Here is a 16864-nt window from a genome sequence, read left to right as displayed (position 1 = left end):
CTGAGATCTGCACTTCCTCCTAGGCTTTGAATTACTCTCCAGTGACCTCTAACCTCTCTTTTCTCCCCGAGCGTTTCTCACAGTCCAAGTCTAGTGGGAGTGAGCTCCCTCAATCTTCGTGTATCTGGAAATGCCTTCATTCCTCCCTCAAGGACAATCTTGCTGGATATTGTATTTTTTTTTTTTTTTTTAGCACTCTGATACCAGCCCACTACTTTCTTCCTTTCTTTTTTAAAGATTTATTTATTTGAAAGGCAGAGTTACAGAGAGGGAGAGGCAGAGAGAGAGCGCGAGAGAGAGAATGAATCTTCCATCCATTGGTTCACTCCCCAAATGGCCACAACAGCTGCAGCTGGGATGATTCAAAGCCAGGAGCTTCTTCTGGGTCTCCCACACGGGGGCTGGGGCCCAAGGACTTGGGCCATCTTCTACTGCTTTCCAGGCCATAGAGAGCTGGATCGGAAGTGGAGCAGCTGGGACTCAAACCAGTGCCCATACGGGATACCGACACTACAGACCGTGGCTTTACGCCCTACGCCACAGCGCCGGCCCCCCACTACTCTCTAGCTGCCAAAGCTTATGATAGAAATTTGCTTACTATGTCATTGAGGACTGTTGTATGTGATGATCTATGTATTTCTTTTGGTATTTTGAAAATTCTCTGACTTTGGCTTTCAAAAGTTGGATTATAATAGTTCTTGCTGTGGATCTCTTTGCGTTCATCTTACTTGGAGTTTGCTGAATTTCTTGGAGGTTTATATTATTACTTAAAATCAAATTTTGGAAATTTTCAGAGATTATTTCTTCAAATATTCTTTCTTGCCCTCCTATAACTCCCATGATACTCGTTAGAATTTCTTTGTGATGCTCCACAGGTCCCTTGGGCTCTGTTCACGTTTCATTTTCTTCCTGTTCTTCAGACTTCTTCACTTCAGCTGTCCTATCTTCATGCGCACTGACTGTCTCTGTCTGCTTAAATTTGCTGATGAATCCCTCTAGTGACTTTTTCATTTCAGTTAATACAGTTTGCAGCTCTAGAATTTCTTTTTAGGTTTCTATCTTGTTATGAATATTTTAACTTTGTTCATTTTCATGCCTTTTTCCATATATTCTTTTGATTTTTTTTTTTTTTGAGAGAGAGAGAGAGAGAGAGGTGTCTTCCTTTTCTGTTGGTTCACCCCCCAAATGGCCGCCACAGCCGGCGCGCAGTGGCCAGCGCAGCACACCAATCTGAAGCCAGCAGCCAGGTGCTTCCTCCTGGTCTCCCATGCGGGTGCCCAAGCACTTGGGCCATCCTCCACTGCCTTCTCGGGCCACAGCAGAGAGCTGGACTGGAAGAGCAACAACCGGGACAGACTCTGGCACCCCAACAGGGACTAGAACCTGGGGTGCTGCCACCGCAGGCGGAGATTAGCCAAGTGAGCTGTGGTGCCAGCCTCTTTCGATTCTTTAAACATCTTTAAAACAATTGTTTTAGGGGCCAATGCTGTTGTGCAGCAGGTTAAGTCGCAGCCACTTTAACATGTGCATCTAATATCAGAGAGCCAGTTCAAGTTCTGGCTGCTCTGCTCTGATCCAGTCCCCTGCTAACGCACGTGGGAAAGTAGCAGATGATGCCCCAAGTACTTGGGCCCCTGCCACCCATGTGGGAGACCCAGATGGAGTTCCTGGCTCCTGGATTCAGCCTGGCCCAGCCCTGGCAGTTGCATCCATGTGGGGAGTGAACCAGCACATGGAAGACTCTTTCTCTGCATTATTTAAGTGTCTTTCATAGGGATAGTTTCTGCTGGGTTATTTTCTTCCTTTGGAGAGGCCGTACTCTTCTGTATTACTGTTTGCTGTATAATTTTCAGGTGATAATGAAATAATCCAGGCAAACTACTTATGAAAAAAAAGAGGTTTACTCAGTTCACAGTTTTGGAGGCTCAAAGTCCAAAGGCCCCATAGCGGGTAACAGGTGCACATGTAGGAAAGAAAGACTACACCTCAAACACAGGAAGCCAGAGAGACTGGGAAGAGCCAGATGGAGGCTTTTATAACAATCTTTGAGTCTGGCATTGTGGGACAGTGGGTTAAGCTGCCAACTGCAATGCTGGAATCCCATATGGGCACCAGTTCAAGAGCTGGCTGCTCCACTTCCGATCCAGCTCCCTGATAATTCCGCTGGGAATGCAGAGGAAAATGGTCCAAATGCTTGGCCCCTGCCAGACATGGGAAACCTGGATGGAGTTCCAGGCTCCTTCCTTCAGCCTGGCCAGCCCTGGCAACTGTGGCTGTTTGGGGAGTGAACCAGCAGATGGGAGACCTCTCCCTCTCTCTCTGTCCCTCTCTGTGTAAGTCTGCCTTTCAAATAAAATAAGTCATATATATACAAACATCCTTTTGTGAGATCCAACTAGGGTTCCACAAGAAATAACCTTTTCATGTCAGAGGGCATGCCCTCAACTGACCCTGCACCTCCCACTAGCGCCTATCTCTTAATGACTGCACACCACCTTCCAGTACCACCACACTGTGGAACATGATCCCAAAGCCTAACTATATGCTCTGTAAAGTTCTTGTTAAAAACTGGACAGCTAAATCTAATTATATGACTCAGAGAGTCTGATTCTCCCCAGGTTTCTATGTTTTGGCTGCTATTGTTGCTTTTTGGTTATTGTACATGATACTCTATACCAAAGATCACAGGTATAAACATAAGGTTTTTCTCTTTTCCTTTCCTTTCCAATTTATTTATTTATTTGAAAGGCAGTGTTACAGAGAGAGGGAGAACAGGGAAGAGGGAAGAGGGAAGAGAGAGAGAGATGGAAAAAATCTTGCATCCACTGGTTCACTCCCCATATGGCCACAATGGCTGGGGCTGGGACTGGGCCAAGCTGAAGCCAGGAGCCTGGAACTCCATCTGGGTACCCACTTGAGTGCAAGGGCCAAAGGGCTTGGGCCATCTTCCACTTCTTTACAAGGTACATTGGCAGGGAGCTGGATCAGAAATGGAGCAGCCAGGACTTGTACTGGTGCTCATATGGGATGCTGACATTGCAGGCAGTGGCTTAACACTAACCCCATAAGGTTTTTTTAAGACTGTTCATTTTTTAAAATTAATTAAAAATTTTAAAGATTTTATTTATTTATTTGAGAGGTAGAGTTAGACAGTGAGAGGAAGAGATAGAGAGAAAGGTCTTTCTTCCGTTGGTTCACGCCACACATGGCCACAACGTTCACAGAGCTATGTCAATCTGAAACCAGGAGCGAGGAGCTTCCTCCCAGTCTCCCACGTGGGTGCAGGGGCCCAAGGACTTGGGCCATCCTCCACTGCCCTCCCAGGCCATAGCAGAGAGCTAGACCGGAAGAGGAGCAGCCGGGACTAGAACCGGCACTAAATGGGATGCTGGTGATGTAGGTCGGGGATTAACCCACAGTGCCAGACCCCTACCCGTCTTAAAGACTTTTTTAATACCTGCACCTTTCCTTAGGCAGGCACAGTCATTTTCTAATTTTCCCCTTTATATGCAGTTGCTTCTCAGGGTTCTGTTCTAAAATTCAATGTCTGGCTTTCAAAGAGGGAAACAGAGAAAGGCGAAGGGAGAAGGGGCAAAAGGGAGCGTGAGCTCTTGAAATTCCCTGTGAGTTACTTCAGCTGGAGGAAGCGGCTTGCAGCAACAGGGCAGGTGTAACAATAATGCCACCTTCCTCTTCGCACCTCTGTTCTCAGAAGTAGAAATCAACAATCAGCGCACAGATGGAAAATACCTGGAGGACAGGGTGCTTTTTCGCCCACCCTGGCTTCCACAGTTATACCAGAAAGACTCCGCCAAAATAACTGTTGTCTAAACAGAACAACAGATCAGGGTGCTTCCTACTCCCAGAATCCTCTTCTTCCCTTCCAGGTTTTTAATCTTTGAAATGACTAAATTTTAAATCCTTTCATTTCTAATAAAGGAAATGTTAACTAACAAATTAGAATAGTTTGAGCTTTTTTATTAAGAGATGTATTTCCGGCCGGCACTGCGGCTCAATAGGCTAATCCTCTGCCTGCAGCGCCAGCACACCGGGTTCTAGTCCCAGTCGGGGCGCCGGATTCTGTCCCGGTTGCCCCTCTTCCAGGCCAGCTCTCTGCTATGGCCTGGGAGTGCAGTGGAGGATGGCCCAAGTGCTTGGGCCCTGCACCCCATGGGAGACCAGGAGAAGCACCTGGCTCCTGGCTTCGGATCAGCGCGGTGGCCGCGGCGGCCATTGGAGGGTGAACCAACGAAAAAAGGAAGACCTTTCTCCCTGTCCCTCTCTCTCACTGTCCACTCTGCCTGTCAAAAAAAAAAAAAAAAAAAGAGAGAGAGATGTGTTTCCCCCAAAAAATCAAAAGTTTCAAGTAAGAAGAGCTGTCTCAGAACCACGTTTTACTTTACTCTGCCTGTCACATCACGGCCAAGTCACTTCCTTTGTGAAGTGAACAGACGCGTGAGAGCTTTCCATAATCTACCTGCCTCCCAGGTGTGCTGAGAGGACCCATGAGACGACGCACCTGAATGTGAACTACAGGCTGACCCCGGCATACTTTGGTTCTTAGATCCATAATCATATTAAATAACACTGATTCAAGTTTAAAATGCTGGTTTATTAAAAAGCCCATGCATAGGCACTGCACATAATTTTCAAACTCCCAGCCTATCCAATTGAACATTTTTTATTTTGAAACCATTCATTTAGAAATATTACAACTATTTTTGACCTTGCTAAGACACATAACAATATATCCAGTAAGCCATTTAAATCTCTGATGCAGTTTTTTCTTTGATGTAGCAATTTATATAGCAATCAATCTGCCATATATGTAAGAACACCCTCGACATGTTGGTACCAAGTAAGCTGCTACAGCAATATAAACTAAAGTAGGTCATGGTTCAGCCCCATTACAGCCTAACTGTAGCAATGACACATGCACATGAAAAGCCGCCTGCAGTGGGTAGAGCTGGGAATGACCAGCTCACTTTCATCTGGTACTTTATAACCCCCAGGGTATTTTCATGAGCAGTAAATACATCTAGTGCCAGATGGTGACAGAGGCTAAAGAGACCAGGATCTTAAACCTCAGGAAGGAAAAAGGGGATCCTTTGAAGATCCCTGAATTTGGCAGAAAACTGATCAGAAGTGCTTCTGATACCCCAAATCAAATCCAGATGGAGGCAGGAGAGAGCAGGGCCAGGAGTCAGCAGGGGCCTAGTGTCGCGAAGTGGTAAATAGAATGGGTGTGAATAAATTAAACCAAATGAAGAGAGACTCCATTAACACCTTGCCAAGACAGCAGCAGACAAAAGCAGCGCTGGGTCAGACATTTTATGATATACACCGAACTGTCAAACCACCTTCCAGAGCAGGTACTGTAGTCATCCTCACTGCATAAATTAGGAGCTAAGTTCCAGAGAGGTCAAAGTGATCTTTTTCAAGATTTATTTGAGAGGTAGAGTTACAGAGAGGGTGAGACAGAGAGAAAGGTCTTCCATCTACTGGTTCACTCCCTAGATGGCCACAATGGTTGGAGGTGGGCCAATCCAAAGCCAGGAGGCTGGAGCTTATTCCGGGTCTCCCACGTGGGTGCAAGGGTCCATGCACTTGGGCCATCTGCTGCTGCTTTCCCAGGCCATAGCAGGGAGCTGAATTGGAAGAGGAGCAGCCGGGACATGAACTGGTGCCCACATGGGATGCTGGCGCTGCAGGCAGAGGCTTAGCCCACTACACCACAGCACCAGCCCTAAGTGATTTTTCTAAGGCTACATAGCTAGTGAGAATCGAGCAAGGATTCACACACACGCTTGACCCTGCCTCTCTGCTTTCTCTGAGTGAACACAAAAGGCATGCTGGCGGTTTGGTATGCTTCTGGAGAAGGAGGAGAACAAAAGGAGTTTTACAATCTGCAGCTGGGAACACAGATTTATAGTACCATTAGCAGAATCTTAGCACTGCTTTGAAGGTGGAAGGTGACATGATACGCTTAGGATATGTAGTCTCACATGACAGCAGGATGTTAAAAAATAAAAAAGCATTTTCCCAGGAATTTGCAGGAATTTATTTTTATAAATAAAACCACTACAATAGGAATCAAAGTGATTTACTAGAGATCTTGCCATGTCATAGCACAAGTTCAAAATGACTGTAAATTTTTCTGAATGAGTGGTTTCAAAATAAGAATTATCTAAGTGGAATAGAAGCCTCAATATCTACACACAGTGCTGATACACAGGCTTTGTAATAAATCAATGTGCTAGGCTTGAATATGATTTTAGATGATTAATGTCATTTTTTAAAGGTTTACTTATTTATTGGCCGGCATTGCGGCTCAATAGGCTAATCCTCTGCTTGCGGCACCGGTACACCGGGTTCTAGTCCTGGTTGGGGCACTGGATTCTGTGTCGGTTGCCCCTCTTCCAGTCCAGCTCTCTGCTGTGGCCCAGGAGTGCAGTGGAGGATGGCTCAGGTCCTTGGGCCCCGCACCTGCATGGGAGACCGGGAGAGGTACCTGGCTTCCTGGCTTCGGATCAGCACGGTGTGCCGGCTGCAGCAGCCATTGGGGGGTGAACCAACGGAAAAGGAAGACCTTTCTCTCTGTCTCTTTCACTGTCCACTCTGCCTGTCAAAAAAAAAGAAGAAGAAAGATCTTCTACCCACTGGTTCACTCCCCCCTGGGAATTCCATCCACATCTCCCATGTGAGTGGCAGGGGCCCAAATACTTGGGCCATCTCAGCTGTTTTTGCAAGTGTGTTAGCAAGGAGCTGGACTGGAAGCAAAACAGCCAGGACTTGAACCTTTGCTTATATGGGATGCTGGCATCACAGGCGGCGGCTTTACCCACTACACCACAACACCGGCCCTGACATTGATAAAAATTTTAGCTGGGGCTGACGCTGCAGAACAGCAGGTCAAGCCACCACTTGCAATGTCCACATGCCATACTTCAGTGCCATTTTGAGTCCTGGCTACTCTGCTTCTGATCCAGCTTCCTACTAATGTGCCTGGGAAGGCAGCAAAAGATGGTCCACGTACTTGGGTCCCTGCCACCACTGGGCAAGGGTGAGTTCCTGACTCCTGGCTCTGGCCTGGCCCAGGCCACGCTGGGGAGTGAACCAGCGGATGGAAGATATCTCTCCCTCTCTAACTCTACCTTTCAAACAAATACATCTTTATAAAAATATTTTTATTGAAAGAAATAAAATATTTAATGTTTTTTTAAGTTATTTTATTTGAGAGGCAAAGAGAAAGAAAGAGAGAGTGAGCGAGAGCTCCCACTCACTGCTTTACTGATCTCCAAGTGCCTGCAACAACAGGGACTGGGTGAGGGCCAGAGCCAGGAACTGAGAACTCAATCCAGGTCTCCCATGTGAGCCCAAGTACCTGAGCCATCCCCTGTTGTCTCACAAGGTCTGCCCTGGCAGGAGGATGGAGTCAGAAACTAGAGCTGGAGTTGAACACAGGCACTCTGATGTAGGACAGAGGCATTTTAACCACTGTGTCAAATGCCTACCCCAAATTGTTATTTTTGTAAAGATTTTTTATTTATCTGAAAGGGAGAGCAAGAGATGGAGGAGGGAGGAGGGAGGGGGAGGGGGAGGGGAGGAGATCTTCCAACCACTGGTTCACTCCCTAAATAGCCCCAACAGCCAGGGCTGGGACAGGCTGAAGCCAAAAGCCTGGAACTCCACCCAGGTCTGCCACATGGGTGCAGGGCCCCAAGGACTTGGGCCATTTTCCACTGCTTTCCCAGGTGCATGAGCAGGGAGCTGGATCAGAAATGGAGCAGCAGGGACTCAAACTGGCACTTATATGGGACGCCAGGTTGCAGGTTGCATCTTAACCCACTGTGCCACGTTTTATTTTTAATTGACACATAACTGTACATTTATATGGAGGATTCTCTTTTTTAAATTATTTATTGATTTACTGAGACAGAAAATGGAGAAGGAAGGAGAAGGGAAAACAGACAGGTCTCCCAATTGTGGGCTCACTCCCCAAATGCCTGCAATGACCGGGACTGGACAGAAGTTGAGAGCTGGGCGTGCAACGCAGGTGTCCCATAGGGTCTGCATGAGCAAGAAGCTGGAGCCAGGAGCTGGAGTGGGAGACTGAAGGCGGGAACGCAGACAGGTGATGTTGGATGCAGACCTCCTAACTGTGCGCTAAATGCCTGCCCATCTCTTCCCTTCTCAGAATGGGGACAGTCCAGTGCTAATCCGGCTGAGACCCATTTCGCTTTCTCTTTGGAGCGCCTCTGCTCAGCCCTGATCTCATCGTTGTGTTGAATTCCTCTGTTTCCCTCATCGCAGCTTCCAGGGCCACTCACTGTTGCCCTCATTGCAGAAAGATGGCCAAACAGAAATCCAGCAATCAACAAATTTAAGGAAAAAAGACTTCTGATTGGGAAGGTGACTGGAGTATTTTTCTGGGAAACACCTCACCATGAAGACTGGCGTCGCTAACTCTCTCAGGCTTCTTAGCAGGAAGTTTCCCCGTCACACACGGAACAAAGCGACACTGGAAGAGTGTTCTTTGTGCACAGACTCACGAGACTGTGAAATCTGACAAAGCTTCTTAGGCGTTTCTTTGGCAGGGCAAAGTTCAACCATTTAGCAGAAACTGCTAGCATACTCGTAACTAATAGGTCGGAAACATTCTGAAATATTTAAAACCAGGTAAGATACGAATTCATCCACTTTATAAGCACTGTTTCATTAATTTCCTTCTTTACGAACAAAGAACAACTGCTCAAAGTGTGACTATTCATACAACTTTTTAATGATCTGAAAGCTACACAAAGGCATTGCTTTTTTGGAATAACTGTCTTACTTCCATAGAGCAAAGGGAGGAGGGAATGCCCACCGGAGTGAAAGAGAGGAGGCGGGACCAGCGCTGTGGTGTAGGTTAAGCCTTCGTCTGCGGTGCCAGCATCCCATATGGGCACCAGTTCAAGTCCCAGCTGCTCCTCTTCTGATATAGCTCCCTGCTAATGGCCTAGGAAAGCAGCCGAAGGTGGCAGGGAGTGGGGGAGGGAGGAAGGGAGGAAGGGAAGGAAGGGAAGGAAGGGAAGGAAGGGAAGGAGGGAAGGAGGGAAGGAGGGAAGGAGGGAAGGAGGGAAGGAGGGAAGGAGGGAACGAGGGAAGGAGGGAAGGAGGGAAGGAGGGAGGCGGAGACAGACATGGGTTGTGGCCTAGCTAGTTAAAGCTGCTGCCTGTGATGCTGGCATCCCATATGGCCACTCCTTTGAGTCCTGGCTGTCCACTTCTAATCCAGTTCCCTGCTAATGTGCCTGAGAAAGCAGCAGAAGATGGCCCAAGTGTTTGGTCCCCTGCCGCCTACATGAGAGACTCAGAAGAAGCTCCTGACTTTAGCCTGGCCCAGCCCCAGCCACTGGTGGCCATCTGCGGAGTGAACTAGTGGATGGAAGATCTCTGTCTCTCCCTTCTCTCTCTGTAACTCTGCCTTTCAAATACAATAAATATATCTTTAAAAAGTGGGGGCGGGGGAGAGGGAGGAAAGGAGAAGTGGAGGGTCTGGGCCTCTATCATCTATCACTAGAGATCTTTAAAAGAACAAGTAGGGGAGGGCATCTGGTGCAATGCTCAGCACACCCACCTCCCATTTTCATGCGTCTGTGCTGATTCCTAGCTCTGCTCTCAATTCCAGTTTCTTGCTAATACACACCTTGGGCAGCAGCAGGTGATGGCTCAAGTACTTGGGTCTATGTCACCCATGTGGGAGACCAGGACCGAGTGTCAGGCTCTTGACTTTGACTTGGTCTAGCACTGACTACTGTGAACCTTTGCAGAATTGACCAGCAGAGGGGCGATCTCTACCTGTCTGCCTTTCATATAATACATACAATACCTTCAAAAAAGGAAAAAGATGGCCGGCGCCGCGGCTCACTAGGCTAATCCTCCGCCTAGCGGCGCCGGCACACCGGGTTCTAGTCCCGGTCGGGGCGCCGGATTCTGTCCCGGTTGCCCCTCTTCCAGGCCAGCTCTCTGCTGTGGCCAGGGAGTGCAGTGGAGGATGGCCCAGGTGTTTGGGCCCTGCACCCCATGGGAGACCAGGAAAAGCACCTGGCTCCTGGCTCCTGCCATCGGATCAGCACGGTGCACCGGCCGCAGCGCGCCGGCCGAGGCGGCCATTGGAGGGTGAACCAAGGGCAAAGGAAGACCTTTCTCTCTGTCTCTCTCTCTCACTGTCCACTCTGCCTGTCCAAAAAAAAAAAAAAAAAGATAATGCAAATTATATATAAAGGAAAACAGACTTTCAACAGAAGTCTCAGCAGTCATGAGGCAGTGGTATAACTCTGCTGAAGAGCTAAGACAAAAGAATCTTTGAAGTGAGGTAAGGATTCAGACTCATTTTTTCCCTCCCATACTCACAACCAGTTGTCCCACAGGGAAAGATTCCGTAACTCCTGTCTCCTCTATTTTGTTCCTAAGATCTGTTTATCTTTTCTCTTGTTGATTCCACACTGCTTTATTATAAAACTGTCAGTCTTATTATGCAACAGAGCATTTTCTCCCATCCTGTTGTACTAGTGTCTTCACTATCTCACCCATTACATTTCACATGTATTTTAAAAAGAGCTTAACAACCGCAGAATAAAAAACTGGCAGAATTAAACTGAACTTAAGTCAATTTAGAGAAAATGGACATCTAATAAAATGCATTTTTTACTGAGTCACTGTAAAAAATGGATGGAAGTTAAATTCTCAGCAAGCAATAAACTGAAGCAACACATGCTAAGGAAGACATTGATAAAACCCATATTGTAGTGCTATCAACACAGAAGGCAGCCCACACTGGCTCCTAATCGCTAAATTGAAGGTGACTTCTCTAGGAAAAGACAAAGAAAGGCATTAAAAAAATGTACCTTTTGCTGATGTTGAGACCAAAATTCTCATTTCTGCATCACTTTATTTTTTTAAAGACTTTATTTACTTGACAGGTAGAGTTACTGTGAAATGGAGAGACAGAGACAAAGGTCTGCCATCCACTGGTTCATTCCCCAGTTGGCCGCAATGGCCAGAGCTGAGTGGATCCGAAGCCAGGAGCTTCTTGTGGGTCTCCCATGTGGGTGCAGGGGCCCAAGCGCTTGGGCCATCTTCTGCTTTCCCAGGCCATAGCAGAGAGCTGGATCTGAAGAGGAGCAGCTGGGACTTGAACTGGTGCCTGTGTGGGATGCTGGCACTGCAGGAGGCAGCTTTACCCACTACACCACAGCACCAGCCTCAGTGTATTTTTTAAAGTGTTGCAGAATGGCCAGTGCTGTGGCGCAGTAGGTTAATCCTCCACCTGCAGCGCCGGCATTTCATACGGGCATTTCATACCCGCATGAAGAACGAGAGGAGGCTCCTGGCTCTTGGCTTCGGATTGGCGCAGCTCCAGCCATTGCGTTCAATTGGGGAATGAACCAGAGGATGGAAGACCTCTCTCTCTCTCTCTCTCTCTCTCTGTAACTCTGACTTGCAAATAAATAAATAAATCTTAAAAAAAAAAAAAAAAAAAAGAGTACTTAGGATGCATACCTGGTTCTCACTCCCGACTCCAGCTTCCTGCTAATGTGGACTGTGGGAAGTAGTGAAGACAGCTCAAGTGATAGTGTTCCTGCCACTCTCACGCGAGACCTGTACTGAATTTCCAGCTCCAGCTCCAGGCTCGCCCAGCTCCAGCTTTTGCAGGCACTGAGGAAGTAAGCTGTCTCTCAAGATGTCTTTACATCTACGTATATACACTTACATTCACACCAGATGTAAGTCAATGAAACTTCTGAAGACGACTTTTCTGAGTAGAGAATATCTCAAGGTGCCGGTGTTGTGGCACAGGAGGTTAGGCCTCTGCCCACAGCGCCAGCATCCATACGGGCACTGATTCAAGACTTGGCCGCTCCTCATTAGCGCACCCAAGAAAGTAGCGGAAGACAGCCCAAACACTTGGTCCTCTCCAAACACACAGGAGACCCAGAAGCAGCTCTGGGCTCCTGGCTTCAGCCTGGCCCAGTCCCAGCTGTTGCAGACATTTGGGGAATAAACTAAGGGATTGAAGATCTCTCTGTCTCTCCTCCTCCTCTCTAACTATGCTTTTCAAATGAAAAAAAAAAAAAAAAAAAAAGAGAGAGAGAATATGTCAGACATATTTTCAGACTCAGTGCCTTTCCTCCCCTCCTCCTGAAATACTCAACCTCAGCCACATCAGCATGGTGTCCTGGCCTCTCTCTCTCTGGTCTCTGTCCAGGTGTCACTTTGGGAAGATGTTCTCTTCCCAACTTCTCAACCACTCCGCTTGGCAGTCTCTATCCCCTTCTTTTCTGGCTTATTTTCCTTTTAGCACTTCCTACCATCTAGTTTGTTTGTTATTTTTCTGTCTGACTTCTCTTAGTTATTTTTGTTTTTATTTTTTTGAGTCTTTATTTTAAAATAGTTTTATTTATTTATTTTGAAAGGCAAAGGGACAGAGAGAGAGTGCAAGATGGAGAAAAGAAAGATATCCCATCCACTGATTGACTCTCCAAATGCTTACAACAGCTGGGGTTCGGCCAGGCAGAGCCAGGAGCCAGGCCTCCGTCCGGGTCTCCCACGTGCAGGCAGGGTCCAAGCACGTGAGCTCTCATCTGCTGCCTCCCAGGATGTAGGAGCTGAAGCTGAACTGGAAGCAGAGGAGACGGGACTCTCACCAGCACTCCGATAAGGCATGTGAGCAGCCCGGGCAGCAGCTTCACCTGCTGCACCACAATGCCCACCCCTTAGCTATTTTCCTCATTACCCCCATGACATGCTATGCTCCAGGAGGGCAGAGACCGCCTGCGAGGCTCTCTACTGCATCGCCAGTGCCAAATGGGCCCGGCATCTAACTAAGCACTCCATCAATAACTGCTGAATGAACTTCCTGGCAGAACAAGCACAAGGAAACTGCAGAAATGAGAACCTGTGTTCCACATCAGCTATTATGCTGATAGCGCCCCCCTGCACAGTCCTAGACACAAATCCATGAAATTCCAACAACTTACTGATTGCTAAGAGAGCCATCATGGTGTTTTTTTTTTTTTTTTTTTTTTTTTTTTTTTACAGGCAGAGTGGACAGTGAGAGAGAGAGACAGAGAGCAAGGTCTTTCTTTGCCATTGGGTCACCCTCCAATGGCCGCCGCGGCCGGTGCACCGCGCTGATCCGAAGGCAGGAGCCAGGTGCTTCTCCTGGTCTCCCATGGGGTGCAGGGCTCAAGCACTTGGGCCATCCTCCACTGCACTCCCTGGCCACAGCAGAGAGCTGGCCTGGAAGAGGGGCAACCGGGACAGAATCCGGCGCCCCGACCGGGACTAAAACCCGGTGTGCCGGCGCCGCAAGGCGGAGGATTAGCCTAGTGAGCCGCAGTGCCGGCCGTCATCATGTATTTTATTTCAAAACATAATGTTAGAAACCCAGGTCAACTTATCTTTTTGCTCTATGCTTTACAAGTCCCACCCATTTATTTCACAAGTTTATAACATTTTTGTACTTGTTATTAGCTCCCTGCAATGTTTTCTTAGTGCTTCTGGCACTAAGTAGGAAAAATGTACTGTTTCCATCTGTTCTCTCCCACTAACTTCTGTAGCAAAAAAGGGTTTCCAAAAACACCACTCTTGAAAACACAAGCCAGGCTATATTTGCCATGTGAAAGGTCTGCTTTCCTCTTTTAGGAATTTACCTTCATTTTAAAGCAGGATCTTTTATCCATGTATAATCAGATTTATCACAGGATAAACTAATTTTTATTTACTTTCCCATAAAAACTTCAGAGTTTCCCTAAACTTTACTAGCTAACACATCCTTCAGTTTTCACTAACACGTTCCAAAGAGACCATGAACCCGTCTTCTGATGTCCTCTAAGTCCAGGACCATGCGTGCACACCTGCCTCTTCACAGAAGTGAACACAATGGTTACACAACCAAATACGTGGCCTGGAGCAGCACTCTTACAGTTATCTGTAAATCATGGGAGCCATACCAAACGTTTCTAGGACCACTTGTCTAACCAATAAACTTCTACCATGCTAGAAACAAAACACAAAAAGATCATTTGAGGTCATGCCATCAGCCAGCTCTGATGACAAAAATGACAACATAAATATGCATCTCTGGGATCACACAGCTATTCACTGGCAAAGTACAAAACAAATCTTTGTATAAGCATTCGTATTGCCAAGAATGCCAAGAAATCCAGAGCGTCCACAGTTTTAAAGACATCCCTCTCCTTCATATTCTCTCCCTTGCCTGCATTTCACTACCCCAACCTACAGAGTTAGGTGACTGTGATGAGAGTTCTTCTCGTATTTCCTACTCACACAGATATATCGATTTGTTTCCAAACTCTAACACTCTAACTGTAAACTTAGTGTTCTCTCTGAAACAGAAATTTTATTTTATACTTTCCTTGTGTTTCTCCACGAACCTAAGTCTTGCACTCTGTACATAATGGGTGCTTAAAAAATGAGTTCCCAATTGTGGACTTTGGTCCAGTAAATACATTTTCTTTGAAAGAATTTTATTTATTTATTTGAAAGACAGAGTTACAGAGAGAGAGGGAGAGATAGAGAGATCCTCCATCTACTGGCTCACTCCCCAAATGGCTGCAATGGCAGGAGCTGAGCCCATCTGAAGCCAGTAGCCAGGACATTCTTCCAGATTTTTCCAGATCTCCAGATCAGAAGAGCAGCAGCTAAGACATAAACTGGTGACCCAGTTACAAGGTTCTTAAAAGATAATAAAACAGGCCGGCACCACAGCTCAATAGGCTAATCTTCCACCTTGCGGCGCTGGCACACCAGGTTCTAGTCCCGGTCGGGGCGCCGGATTCTGTCCCGGTTGCCCCTCTTCCAGGCCAGCTCTCTGCTGTGGCCAGGGAGTGCAGTGGAGGATGGCCCAAGTGCTTGGGCCCTGCACCCCATGGGAGACCAGGAGAAGCACCTGGCTCCTGCCTTCGGATCAGCGCAGTGCGCTGGCCGCAGCAGCCATTAGAGGGTGAACCAATGGCAAAGGAAGACCTTTCTCTCTGTCTCTCTCTCTCACTGTTCACTCTGCCTGTCAAAAAAAAAAAAAAAAAGACAATAAAACAGTGATCAGTGAGATACATGTGCTAAAAGAGAACTGGGGGCCAATGTTGTGGTGCAATGGGTTAAGCCACCACTTAACCAGTTCCAGTCTTGGCTGCTTCACTTCCGATCCAGCTCCCTGCTAATGCTCCTGAGAAAACAACAGAAGATGTCCCAAGTGTATGGGTCCCAGCCACCCATGTGGGAGAACCGTATGGAGTTCCCAGTTCTTGGCTTCAGCCTGGCCCAACCCTGGCCATTGTGGGCATTTGGGGAGTCAACTAGTGGATGAAGATCTCTAACTCTTCAAGTAAATAATTAAAAAAAAAAAAATACAACTATGCAGTTAGTAGAGGGGTCATCAACATCATCACAATTCAGTTACCTCTGAATCTGCCAAAAAAGCCCCAGACTGGGGCAGGCACTGGGCCCACTGCCACCCACATGGGAGACCCCTAGGAAGCTCCTGTTTTCAGCCTGGCCCAGACCTGGTCATTACAGCCATTTGGGGAATGAACCAGCGGATGGAAGATCTCTCTGTCTCTCCTTCTCTTTCTGTGGCTCTTTCAAATAAACAAGTAAACCTTAAGGAGCTGGTGCTGTGGCATAGAGGGTAAAGCCACCACCTGCAGTGCTGGCATCCCATATGGGCACTGGTTCACATCCCAGCTGTTCCACTTCCGATCCAGCTCTCTGCTATGGCCTGGGAAAGCAGTAGAAGATGGCCCAAGTCCTCGGGCCCCTGCACCCACTGGGAGACCTGGAAAAAGCTCCTGGCTCCTGGCTTCAGATCAGCACAGCTCTGGCTGTTGCAGCCAACTGGGGAGTGAACCAGCAGATGGAAGACCTCTCTTTCTCTGCCTCTCCTTTTCTCTCTGTGTAACTGACTTCCAAATGAAAAATAAATCTTTAAAAAAAGAAAACTTAAAAAAAGAAGAAAAGCCGTAAGCTACAAATACTGATTAAATTGGTGAATTAGATTACAACTCCATGCTTGGTGCCAGGCACACCACAGCAAACACCGTCCCCACCAGGACCTAGAACACATCTATACCTGGGTCAGCAGGAGTGCAGAACAGAGACGGAAGAGATCTCACTACACCTCATCAATGCAAGTACGGACAGAAGTCCTCTTTCCACAACACTTCCAAAAGAATAACTAGAGATTATTCAAGCCAGTCAGTAAAAGCACTTTGAGAAACAAAACACTTCTCTTTTAAAATGATGCTAGATTTTTTGGGGGGGAGAAAAAGTCCAAATGTGAATGTTTTAATTATCTTCCACCACAATTAAGAATGACTTTAACGTGCTGTTTGGGTGAGGTATTCAGACCATATTCTAGGAACCTGGAAGCAAATCACCCACTCTGGAACATAAGCATGTTAACATCAGCATGGCTCCAGCACATGGAGGTGCAAAGAATGCAAGGCTCACCTCGAAGTTGTACTTTCTCATCTGGTTGAAGTGCCGGCAGTACAGATACAGCATGCCGATGCTGCTGCCCACCGCGATGTAGTCCCCATTGGTGTCGAGGGCTGTGAGGTAGACCACAACTGACCGGAAGCCCTTCTGGATCTTGGTGGGAATGGCGTTGAGGAGAGAGTACAGCGGGCAGAATTCTCGGAATATAACAGGTTCTGATACCGATGCCATGGCCAAGGTTTCCACAGGCGAGCTTCAGGCCAGAAATGGATGTTTGTCATCTAAGGAAACCTGGGGGCTACAGAACAAAGCATCGTAATTCTTCTAACACACCAGTCACCCCAGAAAATGGTGTTTAATA

The 16864-nt window shown here is 47.3% G+C and overlaps 1 protein-coding gene across 17 annotated transcripts in view; it reads right to left on the bottom strand.

The window, feature by feature from the left end:
• TECPR2 (tectonin beta-propeller repeat containing 2) overlaps positions 1-16864 on the bottom strand; it is a 121239-nt gene that overhangs the window by 92387 nt on the left and 11988 nt on the right. For 9 of the 17 annotated variants that reach the window (XR_007915142.3, XM_051834821.3, XM_051834816.3 and 6 more), the window contains 2 exons: positions 16516-16801; positions 6512-6622 (listed from right to left, as the gene is read on the bottom strand). The exons of 1 other annotated variant lie outside the window; for it this stretch is intronic. Coding sequence is in view for 12 of the 16 variants with exons in the window: in XM_051834821.3 (XP_051690781.3) it covers positions 6512-6622; positions 16516-16734 (330 nt within the window). In the remaining 4 variants the exon portion in view is untranslated. Of the gene's footprint in view, positions 1-6511; positions 6623-16515; positions 16802-16864 lie in introns of those variants that run through there. 7 more of the 17 variants (XM_008248653.5, XM_051834826.3, XM_089322738.1 and 4 more) reach the window with 2 other exon arrangements.

Source organism: Oryctolagus cuniculus, chromosome 20 (assembly GCF_051225735.1).
Source record: "Oryctolagus cuniculus isolate XC-2025 breed Fujian yellow rabbit chromosome 20, ASM5122573v1, whole genome shotgun sequence".
NCBI classification, from domain to species: Eukaryota; Metazoa; Chordata; class Mammalia; order Lagomorpha; family Leporidae; genus Oryctolagus; species Oryctolagus cuniculus.
The sequence above is the reverse complement of the archived record's forward strand: the minus strand, read 5'-3'. Positions and strand labels throughout refer to the sequence as shown.